This window comes from Sminthopsis crassicaudata, chromosome 4, assembly GCF_048593235.1.
Source record: "Sminthopsis crassicaudata isolate SCR6 chromosome 4, ASM4859323v1, whole genome shotgun sequence".
In the NCBI taxonomy this organism is placed as follows: Eukaryota; Metazoa; Chordata; class Mammalia; order Dasyuromorphia; family Dasyuridae; genus Sminthopsis; species Sminthopsis crassicaudata.
The window spans coordinates 55,919,993-55,941,420 of record NC_133620.1 but is presented as its reverse complement, the minus strand read 5'-3'; the positions used below and the strand labels follow the sequence as shown (position 1 = coordinate 55,941,420).

At 34.2% G+C, this 21,428-nt stretch overlaps 1 protein-coding gene across 12 annotated transcripts in view; it reads right to left on the bottom strand.

Moving 5' to 3' along the window:
• Nucleotides 1–21,428, bottom strand: part of DCAF6 (DDB1 and CUL4 associated factor 6) — a 157,090-nt gene that overhangs the window by 30,538 nt on the left and 105,124 nt on the right. For 10 of the 12 annotated variants that reach the window (XM_074266526.1, XM_074266520.1, XM_074266516.1 and 7 more), the window contains one exon: nt 4,121–4,238. The exons of the other annotated variants lie outside the window; for them this stretch is intronic. In XM_074266526.1, the coding sequence (XP_074122627.1) occupies nt 4,121–4,238 (118 nt within the window). The remainder of the gene's footprint in view (nt 1–4,120; nt 4,239–21,428) is intronic. 12 annotated transcript variants of the gene reach the window in all.

Below are 21,428 nucleotides of genomic sequence, written 5' to 3'. Positions count from 1 at the left end.
TATTTTTGTTTTTAAGATGATTACATTGTTTTTCTAATACTGAAGCATACATACGTTCATTCTTGGCATAAATCCATCTTGGTCATGATGAATATCTATAGTCTGACAATTTTATTTAAGAATATTTTACTTGATACAAACTAATCAAAAGGAATCTGGTAAGATTTTTTTTTTTTAAATTAAGTTGGGTAGAATTATTACTAATTGTTTTTTAAGTTTAATAAAAATTTTTCTCATTAATCCATCAAGATTTTTATTCAGTACTTCTGGTAATTATTTTATTATGTCAGGTTTTGTTGTAATTTCACCTTGTTCGTTTGCTAGTTTATCTATTTGATTTTTCTGCCTTTTAATAAGACTGACTAAAAGTTTATCAATTTTGTTATCTTTTTCATAGAAACAGATTTATTTTTATCATTATTCTAGAGATTTTTGTTTCCAGTCTATCTCTTTGTTGTGCAATTTTTAATATTTCCTCTTTTGGCGCTTAATTTAGATTTTCTTATTATTTGGCTTTCTTATTTTTAAAAATGCATATTCATTTCATTAATCTTCTTGTAGGGATGTGACTCCTTTAGCTGCACCATAAACATTTCATTATGCTGTCACGATAATTTTATTCATTATTACTAATTGTTTCTTTGATTTGTTCTTTGATCCACTCATTATTTAGGTTATCTTTGTTAATTTTCTTTGGGTATGTGTCTTGCTTCCTGAATGGAATACTATCTTTATTTTTGTTATGGTATATAGGTGACATGGTTACCATTTCTGCCTTTTTACATTTGTTTACAGCACAGTGTTGAGAAAAATATTCTTTTGCAGTTTCATTTAGAAAGTACTATAAATCTTTTAGTTTTAGACTCTCCAGTAAATTGTTTGATTCTATTTTTACCCTTTTATTTATATGTTAGACTTGTCCAAAACTGAGAGAGGAACAATGTGTTTTCTGGTACCACTGTATTATTACTGCCTAGGCCTTCTTGTTCAGTTGATTATTCTTTTTTGAATGTAAATGCTAAAGGATTTGGAGCCAATAAGTTTAATTGATTGATTAACTGATAATATATTGATACTGGCTTGTTGTCTACAGTTCCTTTTGGAATAATGTAGTTTCCTTGTTAATTTCTTTTAATTTTGTGAATGCCTGCTTTTGCTTTGTTTAACAGCATGATTAAAACTCATAGTCTTTTGGATTTATTTGAATGATAAAATTTCCCAGCTCTCTGTTTTGCATGGTTTTTGCTTTACAAGTGTGTTTCTTTTAAGCAATAGGTTATAGATTTTGTTTTTTATTCTATCTGCCACTCTTTTCATCTTATTAGACTTTTCAATGCACTTATTTTTTAAAAAAATGAGTGAAGTTTCTCTGTTGACTCTAATATTGTTTTGGAGGGGGTTTGGGGTCCAAAATAGCACCCACACTTGATCCCTTCCTCTGTTAATTGTATTTCTTCTTTTAGCTTAATCTATTTTAAGGCAACTCTATACCTACAATCCTATACCTACAGACTCTCTTCCTCTCACTCTCAAGTCATCCCTATTTTTCATCCCCATTTGTTATCCTTTCTCCTAGTCTTCTATAACTTAATATTTCCTTTTTCTTTCTTCCTTTTATCTCTAGTTATTTAATTCTTCCTCTCTTTTGGAGGACAAGTAATATCCACTTCCTCTGTTTCCTTTCAAATTACTTTTTTTAGTAGTTTTAAAATTTTCATATTCTATGCCTTTTTGTAGGAAAGATTTTTTTTTGCCCTCATTCTCTTCATTGTCTACCTTCCCTTCGATCTGTTCTAGACATTTATTCCTTGATTCATGACCCCACAAGAGAGGCCCTGGTTTTCTCTAGTCCCCATATTCCTCATGGAATTAAAAGCTTTTAAGATACATATTTTGGATTCCTTATTGCTTTGCACATCTTGCTTCTTGACTTTTTTCGGTTGTGCCTTACTCTTAGAAATATCGATTGTTGCAGGTGAAAGGGAGGATTCTGACTCATAGTAAAATTTTTCTCATGTCCTTGATTCTATATTTATTATCAAGTTTTGCCCTTCATATTATCATTTTCTCCTATTCATCATGTAATTTCCTCCCTGGGATGTTTGTTTCTTTTTACATGAATGGTCTCTCTACACGTTACATCCCTATAAACCTAGGTCCCTGTCTGCCCTTAAAGAACATCTTTCTTCTTCCACAGGAACAATCATCAGGAGTATCTCCTCTTAACTTTGAAAAAAGATCTTTACCTTTTTTCCCACTGTATCCTGTATTATGGAGAAAACTGAAATTATTTTATCTATTTGTCTTTAACCCCATTTTTAGAGTTTTGAAAGGTTGCAAGGGTCAGATATGCCTAGCCCCTCATCTTGATCATATGATGCAGAAATTAAATGATTCTTTTATAAGAAATCAACCCCGGAGGTAAAGATTATGGCATAAAGCACAGAAAAGAAACTAGAATAAAAATGTTCTGATTTACAATGTAGGTTTAAAGACCAATGTCATGGTTTTCACACAAGTTTAAACAATTAAAAACAGTGTAAGAACCTAAAAAAGACTCATTTTTTAAAATTTTATTAATTTCAGATTTTAATATCTTTTATCACAGGGGCTCATGCATGTATATGTACATATTAAACTTTAAAATAAAACCCATGGAGAGATCATTGACAGAGGATGAAATATTTTCTGGTGCTGCCTCATGACATGGAAGAAAATCTGCATCGACAATTTAGTTAGGGGATGCAGTAATGCTCTGCCTAGAACTTGCTGGCACTTGCCTCCAAATCACTAACATAAAAATCTAGAAAGAAAATTCCAAGGTAGAGAAATAAGGAATCTATAGAAATGTTCAATATCTGTATCATCATAAGCTATTTGAAAATTTTATAGCACAGAACTCATAGTTGCATATGGATATAGCAGTTAAAGGAATTTTATTATACTATCACTGCTACTCATTCTTTGATCACACATAGGAGTTTCTTTCCTTTTTTACAGCTGAATACCAGAATTATTCCTTCATTAAATGTTGAAAATTTCAAGGATTTGACAGTGACAATATTCCCTACCCACTGATGAAAATTTCATCTCTTCTACTTTTGAGAAGACAGTCTGAGAATCATTGTGGCTGAAAAATTCATTGACCTGTGGCCGATCTGGTGAGAAACCTATCTGAACTTGGGTAGGTCCTTGAACAAAAGACATTTCAGGCTAGCACTGGGTTAATACTGAAAGGCCTTCCCACTGGGAAGGATCTGCCAGAGCTTGTGCTTCCCTGACAAATCTTCGAGAGAAATTTCTCTGTCATATTAACTACATTATACCATAGTTCAAAATAGTTAAATACAATTAAATAAATATGTTCAGTACTCAATATTTGAAAAGTATTTGTAGGCACTTTCAAATATACAAATATGAGTAAGATGTGATTCTGGTCCTCAAGGAGTTTCTCATCAGGAAGAGGGAGTGAAAGAAATTATAAAGCACAAGATTAAAAGTGCTATTAAAAAGTTACCCAAAAAAAGCACAATGGGGATTTGTGGTAAGAAAAATAATATGTGATTGCAAGAAAAACAGATATCTTCATAAAGGAGATGGTACTTTGACTAGGTATGGTGTGACTTTGACTAGTATGTTTGGGGAGGGAAGGCATTCCAGGTTGAAAGAACAGTATGAGCAAAAATACAATGGCAGGAAATTATAGGACATGCTTAAGGAACAATAAGTTAAGTGATATTGATTGTGGTGGGAATATTGAGAGAGAATTTTGGAAAAAGGGTTGGAGCCAATATGATGAAAGATCTTGAATGCTGCCAAGCTAAGAAGCTCATACTTTGCTTGGTAGGCTACAAAAAACCACTTGTTAGTTTCTAAGTGGTGAATGACTTATCAAGAATAGATTAATTGAAAAAGATTTCCATCAAAAATGATTAAAATGAATAGTAAGCAATAGGTGCCTGAAAATTTTATTTACAATATCTACTTCCCAGATAATGCTAGAAAATGAGGTTCTTACTCAATAATAAGAGAAAACAAAACAAAGACAATTTTGAAAATCCATTTTAGAAATAGTTCTTCAGAACGACAAAGAACCTTTTTTTAAAAAAAGTAAACTTACCACTCATCTGTGAAGTCCAGTTTTATCGTGCTTGTGGTTGTTCCTTCTGTGCTGTAGTGTAAACTTAAAACTGGCTCACCTGTCCCTGGTCTTGGGCTCAGCTTTTCACTACTGTTATCTGAAAATGGTGTGTGACAATGTTTGAAAAGGTTTCTGCAACTTCAATAAAAAGATAGCATTTCTTAAAGAGTTTATAATTAAAGAGTCTGTCTTTTTGGCACTACTTTTTCACACTTCTTATGGCCCCAAATTAAAATGTAAGAGGTGTTCTATTATATTGTTGAAATTTTCTAAAAAATATAATTACTGATATTTGGAAATGGCTCTGGGTCAAATTCTACCTTAATATATGGGTACAAAACTCCCAGCTACTCAAAAGCAAGTCACATGCATCAGATCAAAGCATTTGGATCATAAGGAACTGAACAAAGTAAAATGATAAGCAATGCAAGAAGAAATTGGTCCTTTAATATAAATTCTGTATATTTAACTACATATTTTTATGCTTTAGTTGAGATAAGAATAATTGTATAACAGTTACTACTACTACAAATTGTACTACTAATTACTACTAATTGTAGCAGATATGGCATTGAATTTATCAGAATTAGTAAACTAGAAATATGCAAAAGCATTAGAAAGAAGCTGTTAAGATATTGAAAAAAATTTACTAATAAAAATGCTATAAAAATATTGTAATTGTCCTTTCTAATTAAAAGGTTTTAAATGTGAGAAGGGATTTTAAAACTAGCCTGCTACTTAAGAAAAGGAGAATAAAATAACTTACTGAACCCTTTCATTTCTAAACTCCCATTAGTCTTAAAAGTATATTTTTTGGTACATGAAAACATAAAATCCCTTCATGATTTGGTCTCCCCAATGACTTGATTAAGCAAGAAATTTATTTTCTTATATTATGGAAATATCTGTGATGTGACTGAACTGGCATGAAGGTGCTTGGTGTGTATACTTTATGTATATATTTATATAGAGAAATTATCTCTTTTATATATATATTTATAGAGAAAAATTATCTCTTTACAAATATACAAACACACATATTTTTGTGTGTACAATTTATAGCTGATTATTCTTAAAATTAGAAACTGATCTGTTTAACTAAAAAGCCAAAAGGAATGAGGCAAGTGGTTGTTCAAAGAGAAAATAAAACTCTGTTTGCAAGACATCCCTTTTAGAATGAAGAATAGTATTAAGAAACATAGAATTTTACTAGGAATATAGATGGATAAACAACTACATCTGATATGCTTTGACATGTTTTGCAACAAGTATCTCTTTGTGAAAACTGTTAGTAAATACTGCAAAGATTAATGTAGCAATATAACTAAAAAGTTTATCTCAAAAAAAAAAACCTCAACAAAATTATGTTTCCTGGTTGTGAGCTTTATTTTATCTGATAACAGACTTATACCCTTTTTTCCTAAATAAGGATCTCAAAACATTTAAGAGACATTAATAGATTCTATCTCCAAAAACTGCAGCTTTTAGCATATGAAGAGCTTAATTTCACAACTTCAAAGATGGAATAACTGAAGATGAAAAATGATCCAAACTCTGGAAAGTCAGAAGAAGAGCCAAGAACGAAATCCCTACATTTTAAAATATTGGTACTAGTTAATAGGAATATTGCCTTTGACACATTAGTTAAAACCAGTAATTTTAAAAAAGTATTTTATTATTTTATTCACATTTCTGCTTTTCAGGTATCAATGCTGCTGTAGGTGAATTATAAGGTTAGTCTCTAAATAGCAACACCTCTTTGACCCCTGCTTCTAAGTGCTATAGATAAAAGTAAAAACTCCATTATTACTTTCAAGGAAAGATCCTTGTATTTACTGCACTTGAAAAGGTTCTTTGTTAGATACCATTCTGAATAAATTAATGGACTTAATGGTTGACCACAATACCAACATTATTGTATTTTTTTAAAGCATCGAATAGAAATTGTGAATCTAAAAACATGACTAAAAAAGTGATCCTCTGAACTGCATATAAATTCAAAAACTGCCACAAAGCAAAAGAACAGGACAGACATTTTTTTGGCTTCTCCTACTCATACTCAACTTTTCCATTTAGTTTAGCCTGCTCTGATGAAACTTATAACCACAAATAGAATCATTGGGTATAAGAGACACAAGACCATAAAGTAGAACAATTCTACAATTTTACAGATGAAGAAACTTCAAGATCCAGAAAGGCAAGCGTGTCCAGGATCACAGCGTGGTGGGGAAGAATAGGAATGCTTCCTGGATTCTATATCCAGTTTCTTGAAGCACCAGTTGCCTAAGTTACTTTAACCCTCAGGCTCTGAATAGGGTAAGTACTAGATGGACTCAAGAAGTAGCCAAGGCAACTTCTTCATGCCTTCAATGCTTTACCACTGTGAAAGGTCTCTAAAAAACTATTCATCATGTGAGTATGAGAAAATATACAATGCTCTAAGAAAAGCTTTTCTTTTTTTTTAACTTGAAGACATGAAAGAAAATTTAATTCTCCTTATTCTGCTACTTTCTTCCTTTCTCAAGAAAATACTTCTTTCTATCAATTTTCCCCAACTTGCTACATTTGTGGAAAAGTTTTCATCAAATTAAGACTGAGCAGAAAGATAGAATATCTACGAAATTTTGCTTAATAAGCACAAGTAGTGCTTTAACAATATTCATTTACTCTAAACACATTTTCTATAGCTAAAAATCATAACAGGGGTTAATTTTTCCTTATGTAATGAAAATTCCCTGAGTGGAGCTTTTATTAACTCACTATACTCATCTGCCCTATCTTCAAAACAAATATTGTAAGAGAATTTGGGTCACATAATTCAGCAGCATTGAGATTTGATTTTCTAAAATGATAAATCCATCCAAAATTTTATTAGCAAGTCCCTGAATAAAATTAATATGATTATAATAATAATTATTATATTTATATAATATAATAATAAAATTAAATTAATTACTAGCTTAATTGTTACAACTCAATAGCAAATATCCTAATTCACAGAATCATATATCTGTGAAAGAAACCCCAGAGAACAGTTTCCAACTCTATCATATTCCCAGCAAGTAATCAGTTTTTGCTCGGAAATTTCCAGCGGCAGACTTCCTGCCTAGTGTAGTAGCCCGTTCCTTTTGTTTTACATTTTAAGACCTGAATTATAGGACTTAGCAGAACTTATTCACTGGACAATCATTCCAAAACTTTAAGAAAGCAATCAATTTACTTTGCCCCAGAACTGTCTTTTTTTTCTAAGACTAAACATCCCCATTTTTTTTCAATTAATGTCATAAGCATGGTTTGGAGTCCCCTAATTATTTGGGATGCTTTCCTCTAAAGCACTGGTTCTTAACAGATTTTTGTACCATTAATGCTTCTGGTGGATGATCTGGTGAAATCTATGAAATCTTTCTCAGAACCATACTTTTAAATGTGGGATTGCAAAGGAAACCAATAATGCTGAATTATAGTTATCTGGATATCTGTAGAAAGAATGCAGACCCCAACTTAAGAGCTTCAGCTCTAAATGAACTGTGGCTTGCCAAGTTCTTCCCAAAATTCATTAGTCAAAATAAAAATTATTAGAAAAAAATTATGGCAGCTCAAGTTGCTATTTTGAGTAGGGAACTTGGGAAACTAGACTCATCTTCTCTGTACAAGAATCTATGACTGTCTCACATAAGACTTAATGACTGTTTATTCTCCTGTTTTTTCCTCCATTAACATATGATAGAATGGGATTTGTATTGGGGTATCCCTGAGTACAAGAAGTACATAAGGAATAAAAATTCGTTTTTATCATATTCTTCACTGACAAATTCTTAAGTGATCTTATGTTGTCAAAATCAGGGTCAGCTTTCTAGTTAGTATTTTCAAGCACATCTGATAGAAATGTTCTTTCCTTTTCAAACCTTTATGCATTTTATATTTGTCAGAAAAAAACTACTCACAAATATGCCAAAACTAACAAAGTATTATCAATAGGAGAGTGTGTGTGAATGTATGTGTATGTGTGTATGTATAAGTACATACCTGTGATTTCACTGTTGTAAAGAAATCCCAATGAGGAAAACACCCTGAGGCACAGAGAAAGGTTAAATGACTGCCCAGGGTCATATTTCAATATGTGTTTCAAGGTGGGATTTGAAGACAGGTCTTCTTAACATAAAGGCTACTAGTTAGAGTACAAGACTTTGCTTTAGAGTTTTAAATATTATCTTAATGCTGACATGAACATATAGATCGTAAGAATGTATATGTACGTCTCAAAACATTGCCCAAAGTATGAGTTCAAACAAAGCAATCAAAGAGACAGACCAATACTTTTTATAAGATATATAGAGAAAAAGACCTCTTTTCTGAATCATCTTGTGTAATTTTTACCCAGCTTTGGGTAGAAAAGTATTTTATCTGCTGAATCAGTAGTAAACCCATTAAGAAAGTGTGGTATGCTCATTATTGTGATAAAAACCACACATTTTCACTAACTGCCTATTATAGACCAGAAACTATATAAAATACAAACAAAGCCATCCCCCAGAAAATTCTCATTCTAGAAAGTTTATTTTGTATTGCAGTTATTTTTTATACCATGTACCATAACAACTACTAAGCTCTAAGTTCAATGAGACTTGTTTTATCCACATTTTCTATCTCCTCTTGCTGCTTTTCAGTTATCCAAAGCATAAAATGCGTACTTTAAAAATTCAATCAAATGCACTCTGTAGCATTACTAAATCATTATCAAACCACAAACAGTTCCTAAGTATTTACTACATATTAGATTCTAGGCGAGGAAACAAAACCTAAAGTCCAAGAGCCCCTATTAAAGAGCTTCCATTGAGGGAGACAAATGTATATAAGCATTTATAAACTAACTCAAAGCAAATGTTGTGGGAATGGGAGAGAGAAAGGCTGTCAAGTGAGAGATCAATCAAGTCTTCATGTAAGACTTTTTGATATATTTTGAAGAAAACTAGATATTCTAAGAAGCCTAGATGAGGAGGGAGTGAACTGTTGTCACCAAGGAAGGGGGGAGGAGCTGGCAGCCTAGGCAAAGGCCAGGAGGTGGGAGGAGAGCAGCCATTCATGAAGAACAAGAAGTAGGTCAGTTTGGTTGGACTGGAGAGTATGTGGAAAGAAGTAATGAATCATAAATCTGGAGAGGTAAGCTGGAGGGGTATGAAGGGAGTTTGTAGACCTTAGTGGGAACAGGAGCCCCTGAAGTTTACTGAGCAGGGTTGAGTGACATGACTAGGCCTGAGCTTTAGGTTTACAGCATATACAACTAGGATAAACTACTGATATTGATACTACAATAAAGCATAAAAAATAAGGTAACAGATACAAGATTGAAATCTTGTGGGAAACTTAAGTATACTCAGTCTATGGCTTCCAAAGATTTTTGACTCCCCAAATTAGCTGGGTTTTAGACATCTCCAAAGGACAAATTTTCCAGGGCTAGTGAGGACAAATGAGAAGAAATTCTCTCTATTTTCAAGACTAATTTCCTACTCCTGTGTAAACTTTATTTTTAGCTATTAACTACAGGATCTCCATACCTCTCTCAAACTGTATCCAAAGGCAACTGCTGATTCTTAGTGGGGAATGCTTCTATTAAGAGGAGAATCTTCATCAGAAGCTGACAGAAAACCTATCATATACATGACAGTCAAAAAACATATTTGGCAATGGGAAACAATGCTCTCTCTCTGACTTAACAGTGATCACAGGGCCCCAAAATATTATTGCTATCTTATTTAAGTAAATGAACACTTAGAAGTGAATAATAAAATAAAATACAATTTCGACAAGAACACTAATAGTGTAAGCTAATGGAAAGGTTATAGCCTAGAAAGGCAGATATCTAGGGGGAAAAATTCTCCTATCACTTAAATCCCATTTAAAAAATCAAGAAATCAATTCAGTTCCATGTCCCTTTGTATAAAGGGCTGAAACTCTTGAGCCAATGCACTGGGGCATCAATCAAGCACTTGAGGCTAATTACTGATTGGACAATACTCTATAAGAATATGCTTGGAAAATGGCCCTTCCCACTATTCTGTGCTAGCCCAATTGTTTGGTGTATACAGAGAATTGTGGGAGGGACTAGGAGATGCAGTGAGACTAGCCAGGGTCACTACAGCGAGAGAGACAACAAGGTGAGGTCACAGATCCTACACGTCTGCTCTCATCACTTCTACCACTAAAGACCAAGAATAAAGACTTTTGCTTATCCTGACTCTGGCTGATCCTAAAACATCCAGGGTGCTAGCACAATCACCACACCTTTCAATTCAATTTTAAGAATTTTTAGAAAGTGTCTGCTATGTGCAAAGTCACTAGATAAGCATAAACACAATGGTTGGAAAGCCAGTCTCAGTTAAGAAAACCTGAGTTTAATGCCCATCTTGGATAAGACCTGTCTGATGCCTGTGTGTGACCTACTCAGTGACCACAGGCAATTCTCTGAGAACATATGTTGCAAAACTGTGGCTGCTTTGTCCTGCCTTAGTAAAGGAAGTTTCCTCATAGGAAAGGACTTTATACCAATGAAATAATAGTTCAGGACTCAAATGTACAGAACACTATACTAGGTTCTAGGATTACAAAGACGGAAATAAGATTGTCCTGGTCTCAAGAAACTTACATGGGGCTGGGAATAACATAAACATAGAAAAGTAAATCCAAGATAATTGGAGAAGAGAAAAAGTACTAAGACTTAAAGGAATTAAGCAAGACTTGCTGAGGTGGAGGTACCTGAACTAAACCTTGGAGACCTTTAAGGACTATAAGAAGTAGAAGTGAGAAGAAGTCCATTCTAGGGAGGTAGACAGTCTGGAGAAAGTTATGGAGATGGAATGCTGCATTGGTGGAAATGGCTAGTGGGCCAGTACCTCTGGAATACAAAGGGCATCAAAGATAATAATATGAGTCTGTAAAAGTATAATAAATGAAGAATAAGACAATGTCCAATTTTTCCAAGCTGAGCAGTATAAATAGAGCAATAAAAAGTTATGACCAAAATAGCAATTTTAGAATCAAAGATCAAAAAAGGAGTACAGGGCCAGCTAGATAGCGCAATGGTTAGAGCACCAGCCCTGAAGTCAGGAGGACCTGAGTTCAAATCTGGCCTTAGACACTTAACACTTCCCAGCTGTGTGACCCTGGACAAGTCACTTAACCCCAACTGCCTCAGCACAAAAAAAAAAAAAAAAAAAAAAAAAAAAAAGGAGTTTAATTACAAGTGTTGATCCAAGATGATAGTTCTGAGTTCTTTTTCTGCCATGGTGTAACACTATTCTATGCCAGGAAGAATCATAGCACATTCATAGTTTTATGTTAATAACAATAACAGAAGTCAGAGACTTATGCATGCAAATATAATTTTAAGTATATTTCATATATTTCAAAGGAGACTTGTATATGTGATTATCAATATAAGTTCTATGCAATTCACTGCATACCCACACTGTCATATCATAGCATTTTTTGAAAAGAACCACTAATGTAAGATATGACTACTGGAGATCAGTGAGGTTGAAGAACTAGAAGAGTAGCTTTAGAAGGCGGAGCCAAGATGGTGATGGAAAAGCAAAGATATGTCTAAGCTCTCCCAAACTTCCCTCCAAACAACTTTAAAATAATGCCTCAAAACAAATTCTGGCATAATAAAAATCATCAAAAGGTAGGGGTGAAACCAATTTCTCACTCGAGAAGGTTGACAAAAAAAGTCTGTGGAGAGTGCAGCACAATGCAGCACAGATAACATACCACCCCAACCAGCAGCCCACCTTGGGAACATGTGCATCAGTCTAACAGGTTCAGGAGATTTTAACTGACAGATGGTAAAAGTCAGACAAATGGTCATAAGGAGATTACAAGGAATCTTCTGCTGTTACTAGGTACAAGATTCTGCTGTACTGCCCATATACCTACGTTCTTCCTCCCCCAATTATCTTGGATTCATTTCCATGTTGATAGTCTTCCCACAGCTTGCAGTATCAAGGTAATGAGAAGCAGTAGCACATTAGCCTTTGTTATCCCAGAGGAATCTATTTACAGCACCAGGATGAAAAAGAATGATTTCTCAGAGACCAGAGCACAGGCCAAGAGAGCTGTGACCACCCCTCTTCTTAAATCATACCAACTTGGAAGAAGCAAAAACTTGCAGATTCCCTGAATACTTCAGAAAATAGCAACACGGAAGTCCTGAAACTCGGGACACTACCTCTTCTATCCCAGAAACAAAGTCCAATTTTAACATAAAGTTAAAAGTCAGGAGATAGACTAGAAAAATGAACAACAACAAAAAAGAACCTGACCACAGAAAGTTACTGTGGGGACAGGGAAGACCAAGACACAAACCAAGAAGAAGACAATGAAATCAAAGCAGCTACATTCAAAACCTCCAAAAAAAGGAAAAGAAAGTGAATTGGTCAAAGGCCCCAAAATAATTATTGGAAAAGTTCCAAGGAGATTTAAAAAATCAATTAAGAAAGGCAGAGGAGGGGGCAGCATCAGCCCTGAATTCAGGAGGACCCGAGTTCAAATCTGGTCTCAGACACTTAACACTTCCTAACTGTGTGACCCTGGGCAAGTCACTTAACCCCAGCCTCAGGGGGGAAAAAAACAAGAAAAAAACTGGGGTAAAGAAATAACAGTGATGCAAGAAAATCATGAAGAGAGTCAACCACTTGGTAAAGGAGGAACAAAAAAATTCAATGAAAAGAGAACTTTTTAAAAAGCAGAACTGACCAAATGGGAAAAGATGCAAAAATTCAATGAAGATAAAAACTTAAAAAGCAGAATTAGCCAAAGGTAAAGAAGTTACTAAAGCTTACTGAAAAAAAATTCCTTAAAAATTAGAACTCAGCAGGTAGAAGCTAATGATTCCACGAGACATGAATAAACATTAAAACAAAACCTAAAGAATGGAAAAAAAAAAAAAACCAAGATGAAAATGTGAAATAACTCAATGGAAAAATGGTTGAGCTGGAAAATAGATTGAGGAAAGATTTTAAGAATTATTGGACTAATTAGAAGAACATAGGATAATTTACCTCTCTGACCTGTGGAGGAAGAAGGAATTTGTGACCAAAGAAGAACTAGAGATCATTATTGATCACAAAATAGACAATTTTGACTATATTAAGTTAAAAAGTTTTTGTACAAACAAAATTAATGCAGACAAGATTAGAAGGAAAGCAATAAACTGGGAAAACATTTTTACATTCAAAGGTTCTGATAAAAGTTTCATTTCCAAAATATATAGAAAATTTACTCAAATTTATAAGAAATCAAGCCATTCTCCAATCAATAAATGATCAAAGGATATGAACAAACAATTTTCAGATGAAGAAATTGAAACTATTTCTAGTCATATGAAAAGGTGCTCCAAATCACTATTAATCAGAGAAATGCAAATTAAGACAACTCTGAGATAACACTACATACCTGTCAGATTGGCTAAGATGACAGGAAAAAATGATGAATGTTGGAGGGGATGCGGGAAAACTGGGACACTGATGCATTGTTGGTAGAGTTGTGAATGAATCCAACTATTCTAGAGAGCAATTTGGAACTACACTCAAAGAGTTATCAAGTTGTGCATCCCCTTTGATCTAGCAGTGCTACTACTGGGCTTATATCCCAAAGAGATCTTAAAGGAGAGAAAGGGACCCACATGTACAAAAATGTTTGTGACAGCCCTTTTTGTAGTGGCTAGAAACTGAAAACTGAGTGGATGCCCATCAATTGGAGAATGGCTGAATAAATTATGGTATATGAATGTTATGGAATATTATTGTTCTGTAAGAAATGATCAACGGGATGATTTCAAAGAAGCCTGAAGAGACTTACATGAACTGATGCTAAGTGAAACGAGCAGAACCAGATCAAGAAGACTATATAATGATCAATTTTGTTGGATGTGGCTCTGTTCAACATTGAATTGATTCAGACCAGTTCCAATTGTTCAGCAATTAAGAGAACCATCTACACCCAGGGAGAGGACTGTGGGAACTGAATGTGGACCACAACATAGCATTTTCACTCTTTCTGTTATCTGCTTGCATTTTTGTTTTCCTTCTCAGGTTTTTTTCTTTTGGACATGGCTTTTCTTGGGCAGCAAGGTAACTATACGGATATGTATACAATAGATTTAACATATATTTTAACATGTATTGAAATACCTGCCATCTTGGAGAGGGAGAGAGGGGAAGGAAGGGAAAATTTAGAACAGAAGATCTTGCAAGGGTCAGGGCTGAAAATTTACCCATGCATATGTTTTGTAAATAAAAAGCTATAATAAAAAATAATTATTGGGCTGTACAAAAGTCATGATCAAAAAAAGAGCCTAGGATCATATATCAAGAAATTATAAAGGAAAACTGTTTTGAATCGAAAGTAAAATAGAAACTGAAAAATTCACCAATCATTACTTGAAAGAACTCTCCAGATGAAAATTACCAGGAAAATTATAGCCAAATTTCAGAGCTCCTAGATCAAGGGGAAAGTATTAAAAATACCAAGAAATGATTCAAATATTGTGGAGCCACAGAAAGGATAAGGCAAAATACAGTAGCTTCTACTTTAAAAGAGCAGAGATCTTGGAATATGATATTCCATAGGGCAAAGAAACTAGGATTACAACCAATCTCAGCAAAACTGAGTATAATCCTTTAGGAGAAAAGGTGGAAATTCAATGAAACAGAGGATTTTCAAATATTGTAATGAAAAGACCAGAGCTAAATAGAAAATTTTATTTTTAAATATAGGATTCAGGAGAAGCATAAGAAGATAATCAGGAAAGGGAAATCATAAGGTACTTAATTATCTCACATAAATAAGTATGAAAGGAAGAGGTTGTACAATGGAGAGGAAGATGGAGAGAAGTGAGGGTGGAAGGCAACACTTGAACCTTACTCATCAGAATTAGCTCAAAAAGGGAATAACACACACCCAGTTGGATATACCTTATAGGGAAGGAGTAGGAGAAAGGGATATCAGAAAGAGCACAGCTGATAAAAGGGAAGGAAGATTGAGAGAGGAGCAGTGGACAGAAGCAAAACACTTTTGAGGAGGAATTGCAAGAATGCAGTGTTTGGAAAGGGTTGGGAGGAAGCCTGTAAGACTAAGATTCTGAACTCCATGAAAAAAAAGGAAAAGTGACTTAGAGGCTGGTAAATGTCTGTAAAAAGAATCTGGACAATATTATATAAAAGGGAATAACTCTCTCAAAGAAATATTGCTGAATGATAGCAGCAGATAGAAATTTGAACATGATAACAAGGAGTGTCAGGGATAAATATCTTGTACTCAGGTCTCCAATAGCCTGGATAAACTCACACTTAGCACCAGTTCCTTTGCCTTATTTCAAGATGGAGAGAGGAATGATACACACTCAAAGACGTTTTCCATGTAAAATAGACACCTGATTATGATTTGGGTTTGAAAATCTGCATGATTTCTGGCATTCGGAGGGCTGAGGTATTTTTCTCTGTTTGATGAAGCAAGGTAGAATAAGTAACACTTCTCTATACAGTGCATAAAAGCCTGTCTAAACATCCTAGAGAAACTCTGTTGGTGCCTTTTTCTCACTTTATATAGCCATTTATGGGTTGAAACATAGCAGCCATTTTTATTTGTCACCTAGTGCTTTATACCTAACATCGTATCTTGCATAATATCATATATATTATGCCAAACCTCTTTTTCCTGATTCACTTCCTTCTAACATTAAAAGCACAAAGCCAAAAATGGGTAAAATGCCCCATTTTTCAACTGTCTATAGAGCTCTAATGAAAACCATCTTATCACTCCCCTTTTCAAGGTTAATTCCTATACTAGAAGCTTTCTGACACTGGATCTAATGTAACAGATAAATAAGTACTGTAAGCTGTGGTTCCTAAATGCCTAATAGTGAGATGGATGCTTGTAAAATGTACAGCGTAACTGCCAAGTTAGGATACCCTTGTGGATCATCTGCACTTTGGTTTTTCTAGGAACCAATTTGAAATCTGTCACCAGAATACTAGCACTCACAAGATGTGCTCTTAACAAGCAGCTTCAGATCCTTCAAAGTGCCAAAGCTTTCCCAAAGCACTCCAAATCCCTATTTCTTTCTCCTTTTTACACCTTGTTTGACAAAAACAGGAGGTTGGAAGGTAGGTGGAAAGAGTATGTTGAAAAGGCCACATTTATCAAAGAATCTTAAATGTTCATAGCTTCATGAGACATTCCTTGATAGACAAGAACATTTAAAGCTACATTTTTTTGTACTATTTCAAATATTGTTTGGAGGCGTAATATAAAAGATAAACAGTAGGATCTGATATTCATTTTCTTCTGACTACAGGAAATTATGTAACTGTGAAGATCCAGACTGGTTTAGAAAATCTTCTTTGAAAACCTGTCTAGACTTTTCTCCTATTTAAGGACACCCTTGATATAAGTGTAGAAAAGATTTGTCTCAGTTTTGAGGAATTATATGATTTTGAAGGATGGGAAGTAAATCAAAATCTAGTCATTTATTGTTAGGATTCTCACAAGGTATTTATGCCCTGAGTTCACACCTTTAAAGGAGCTCACTCATTGGTCCTTTAAGGAGCTCCCACAAGCCCATTCTCTGGAAGGATAGATAAAAGGAGCCAAGATTCAGTGGGGTCAGTCAGTCTGGACTGAGCAAGGAAAGGACTTCCCGGGAGAACTTCAGGGAAGCTTGAGGAGATTCAGAGCCAGGATTCAGTGGATTCGCAAGTCCATCAAATTCACAAGTCTAAAGGAAAAGTCTGCTTCTGGACTTCTGGGAGATTCACAATTAGGATTGAATTCTGGGAAACCTACAATCCTACACTCTTGGAGGCAGAGTCTGATTCATTCCCATGTCTACTTTCGAGCTGGCTGGAGGCTTTGGATTTGGAGGGAGCTAGAGACTGAAGCTGGCTGGAGACATTTGGATAGGAACCAAAGCCAAGGCTGCCTTCAGAAGCTCCCCAAGAAAATCTGCCCCCAAGAGAACAATTATGATTTAGAGAAACAGATAATGGCATTTTGGTGCCCAACGTGGGGCAAGGACTTTTGCTTACCCTGACTCTGGCTACTTCTGAGCCCTTCAGGGAGTTAACTTGAACTTCACAATTTATCTTACAAAAACCAACCTTCCTTGACCTTAGATTCCCCTACTGCTATAGTTCTGCACCTCTCCCATTCCTTTCATAGCTACCCTCCTACTTTTGTCTCCATTGCCCCCCCCCCCCTTGAGGCTGGGGTTAAATGACTTGCCCAGGCTCACACAGCTAGGAAGGGTTAAGTGTCTAAGACCAGATTTGAACTCAGATCCTTCTGAATTCAGGGCTGGTGCTCTATCCACTGCACCACCTAGCTGTCCCTTTTGTCTCCATTTTTAAACCTCTACTCATTTCTTAAACTCTTGTAATATGATTTCCAACTTCACCGTGTGACAGAAATTACTTTCAATGATCTCTTTATTGAAAATTCAATGGCATTTTTCCCATCCTCATCATTCTTGAATTCTTTGTGTATCTGACACCTCTTTTTTCCATGGTTTTTGTGACACTGCTGTCAAGGTTTTCTTCATCTTCTTACTGATTCTTTTTAGTTCTCCTTTGCACAAATGCTAACCACATTTTAACTTCTCTGTGTGAAGCTTCATTTGGGGCCATCTTTTTTTCTTTCTCTACACTCTGAGTGTTCTCATCAGCCTCCATTGGTTCAATTATCATCTCTATGAAGAAGACTAAAATTTCTATACCCAGCTTTTATTTTAAAATTAAAATTAAGGGGTTTTTGCCCAAATATCTTTCTTAATTTCTAGTCCCTTATCTCCACTTACAACTACACATATGCACTCCAATAATAACAAGCATCTTAAACTCAATACATCCAAAACCAAAGTTATAAACACAAACCTACTCCTAATTTCTCTCTTTCTGTTGAAATTACCATCATTCTTCCAATCACATAGGTTCAAAATTTTGGCATCATCCACAATACCTCACTCTCCTTCATACCACATATCTAATCTGTTTCCAAGTCTTGCCATTTCTATCTTCATGATATCACTCTCAGTAGATCTTCTTTCCACTTATGTCCACCCTATGTCAGGCCCTTATGGATTGTTGCAACAGTCTCCTATTGGTCTCCCTGTATCAAGTCTTTTCTCTCTCCAATCCGTCCATCAACACAACACTCAGCTCTACCTCCATTTCCTACGTCCGGAAAGTATTCTCTGCTCACCTTTACCCTATTTATAATTTCTTCATTCAAGTCTCAGCATATTTACACACCATCTTCAAGAAATTTTCCTGCTTCCCTGTCCCTTCTTTTCTTCCAAAATATGTAAAACTTTCTTCTGTATATATCTTGCTTATGTAACTATAAATATATTGTAATCTCTTAAAAGAATGTAAGTTCCTTCATGGCAAAGACCATCTCACTTTTGTATTCATGATGCTAGTGCTTGGTATAACACATGGCACAGTTTAATAAATGACTGTTAATTGAGTGATCAAGGTATCACAAAGAAAGAAAGAAAAGACAAAAAATTAGCCAAAAAAATAAAAAGCAGCAAATATGAAATAGAGAAAACCTAGAACAAAATCACTTGCTGGAGGACACATCCAAGCCTTTCAAAAAACTTTCATAGATATCACTTATTTCCTTCTTCGTAGGAGATTTAATAAGAAGTACATTGTTATTTTTTAGGGGATAAGATTAAGTGGGAAAATATGTTTTTAATTAATAAAGGTTATTAATGACACAAACTAATGGCCAGCATGTCTACTTTCTTATCACTAGATATAGGCAACAAATATTATTAAATAAAACAAGAGAATTTGGAAAATGTAAAAAATTTTTCAAATGTCTCACTGTTAAGAATCTAAAAGTCTCTTCTTATCAGGGAAAGAGAACTTTGCCAAATATTGAAGATTTAAATATAAAATAGAATGTATGTATGTAAGTATGAAAAATTTTAAATCAAGTCTGATTTCAGGAATTCTTACCATCTTCAGATTTGAGAGCTAATTCTTAGAAATGTTTTATATACTTAAATTTTCCAGGCACATAATAATTATCCACAAATTATTTGTTGAAAGAATAAACAGGAATAAGAAATCCATCAAACTTTAAGTATTCACTGCCATATTAATTCAGGGAAATTGAATATTCACAATGGAAGAGGAATTTAACAGCAATACAAAACACACTAAGGCAATGTGGCAATTTATTACTACTGGAAGTTTTAGGTTTTATGACTTAGTTCTTAATTTTAATCTATACCAATACATAGTTAAAAATATGGAGCTAATTTTTTCAGTGATCAAGTTATTCCTTGGTAGCTTAGAAATTTGAAAACTGGATATGCTGGTTTCTGTATAGTTAATACCTTGCCTTATTTAAGCATGGGCCTCTTTATTAATTTCAAAGAAAATATGTTCATGTCTAAGAAAATGTGATACTAAAATGGATAGCTGACATTTATATTTTTATTAATGAATAAACATTTTATGAATTTCTTTTAAATCACATAGATGAGTGACTGCTTATAAAAATGAATTTCAAAATAAGCAAAAGGAAGAAAACAAGTAATTTTCATATACCTATCATGTGTTAGGCATAGATAAGCACTTCACAAATATTATTTCATTTGATCTTCACAACTGGATCTGAAAGGGAGGTACTATTATTATCCTTGTTTCATGTTGAGGAAAACCAACACAGGCACAGGTTAGGTAATTTTCCCAGAGTCATCCAGTTTCTGACTGCCTCAGATTGGATTTGAACAAAGATCTTCCTGACTTTAGGCCCAGCCCTTTACCCACTGTACCATTTAATTGGACTGTATCATCTAGTGTGTAACAGTACCTTCAACTGCCATTATTATTATAATCAATAGGAATAGCAGCAACAACAAAAATTATGAAGATAAAGCAGCAAGCGTGAAATACAGAAAACCTAGGACAAAATCACTTGCTGGTGGACACATTCAAGCCTTTCAAAAAACTTTCATAGATATCACTTATTTCCTTGTTCATAGAACTATTTAGTAATAAGTACATTGTTATTTCCTGGGAGATAAGATTAAGTGGAAAAGAAAATCATTTGATGGAAAGATTGCTTTGGAGACCCTATAGAGGAATGTTGTAAAGAAAAGAAAGGAACAATCAAGAATATGGAGGGCACTAAAAACTGGGTCACATGAAGATGAAAGGCTGATCTCATAATTAACCCAGGAAAGTTTTAAAAAGCACTTCTTTAAACAGAAAATATACACTGGCCTTTGATCAAAAAGGAATTTGAGAGGTTATTTGGTATAATGTCTCCATCTCTTAGATGAGAAGATTGAAGCTCAGAAAGACTACATGGTTTGCCCTGATTCATACAACTAATGGGTGGTAGCACAAACACTAATATTAAGTCTCCTGGTTTTTATTCCCGCATTCTTTCTACTAGATTATACTGCATCTCCAAGGATGACGTGACATGGTAGTAAAAATTCTGTTTGACACAGGGTAAAATTTGGATCAATGGATAAAAATCTCCAGAAGGCAGATTTTGCCATGATATAAAAGCTGAGCTCCCTTTTAATGTGAGTTACACAAAACCGGAATATGGACAATTTTGAAGCATCCAAAAATGTATGAGACTAAGGATTGGTTTGGTGGGGATAATGTGAAAAGTATTCAAATATCCTACAGTGAGCTGAACTACTTAATCTCTAGAGTTGTTTCCAAATTTAGTATTCTAAGATTCTAATTTCTACTCTAACTAAAAGGATAAATGACAATCATACTGACTAATTAAAATAAGACTGTACAAATGGGATAAAATGCAAAAAGTATAGGTAGTTAAGAAATTTTTTTGAGACACTATAGTTTTTATGAGCTAAGATAATAAAAAAAATTGTATAGGAGATTGGACAAGGCATATGATCATATGATAGAGGAAAAGTTCAAAGACTACTGCCAACATTCACATTTAATTCTTTATAGTGTTGGTGGTTAAGTGTTTGTGGTTGTGAACATTATGTACTAATTTTTCTCTATCTTTTTCATTTTGGCTTCTTAGAAAAAGATCTAGGATCAAGGAAAGTAAAAACCTCTCAGGTTACAAGGTACTTGGTTTTAAATGTTTTTAGCTGCTTAGACTAAATTTAATTCATCTGACTAATATTTTTAAGTAACATTTCTACATCAGGATAAATAACAGGTGTGATAATTGCAATCAACAGCAATTCAGCTTGGGGATGGATCATCAAAATTCAGATGTT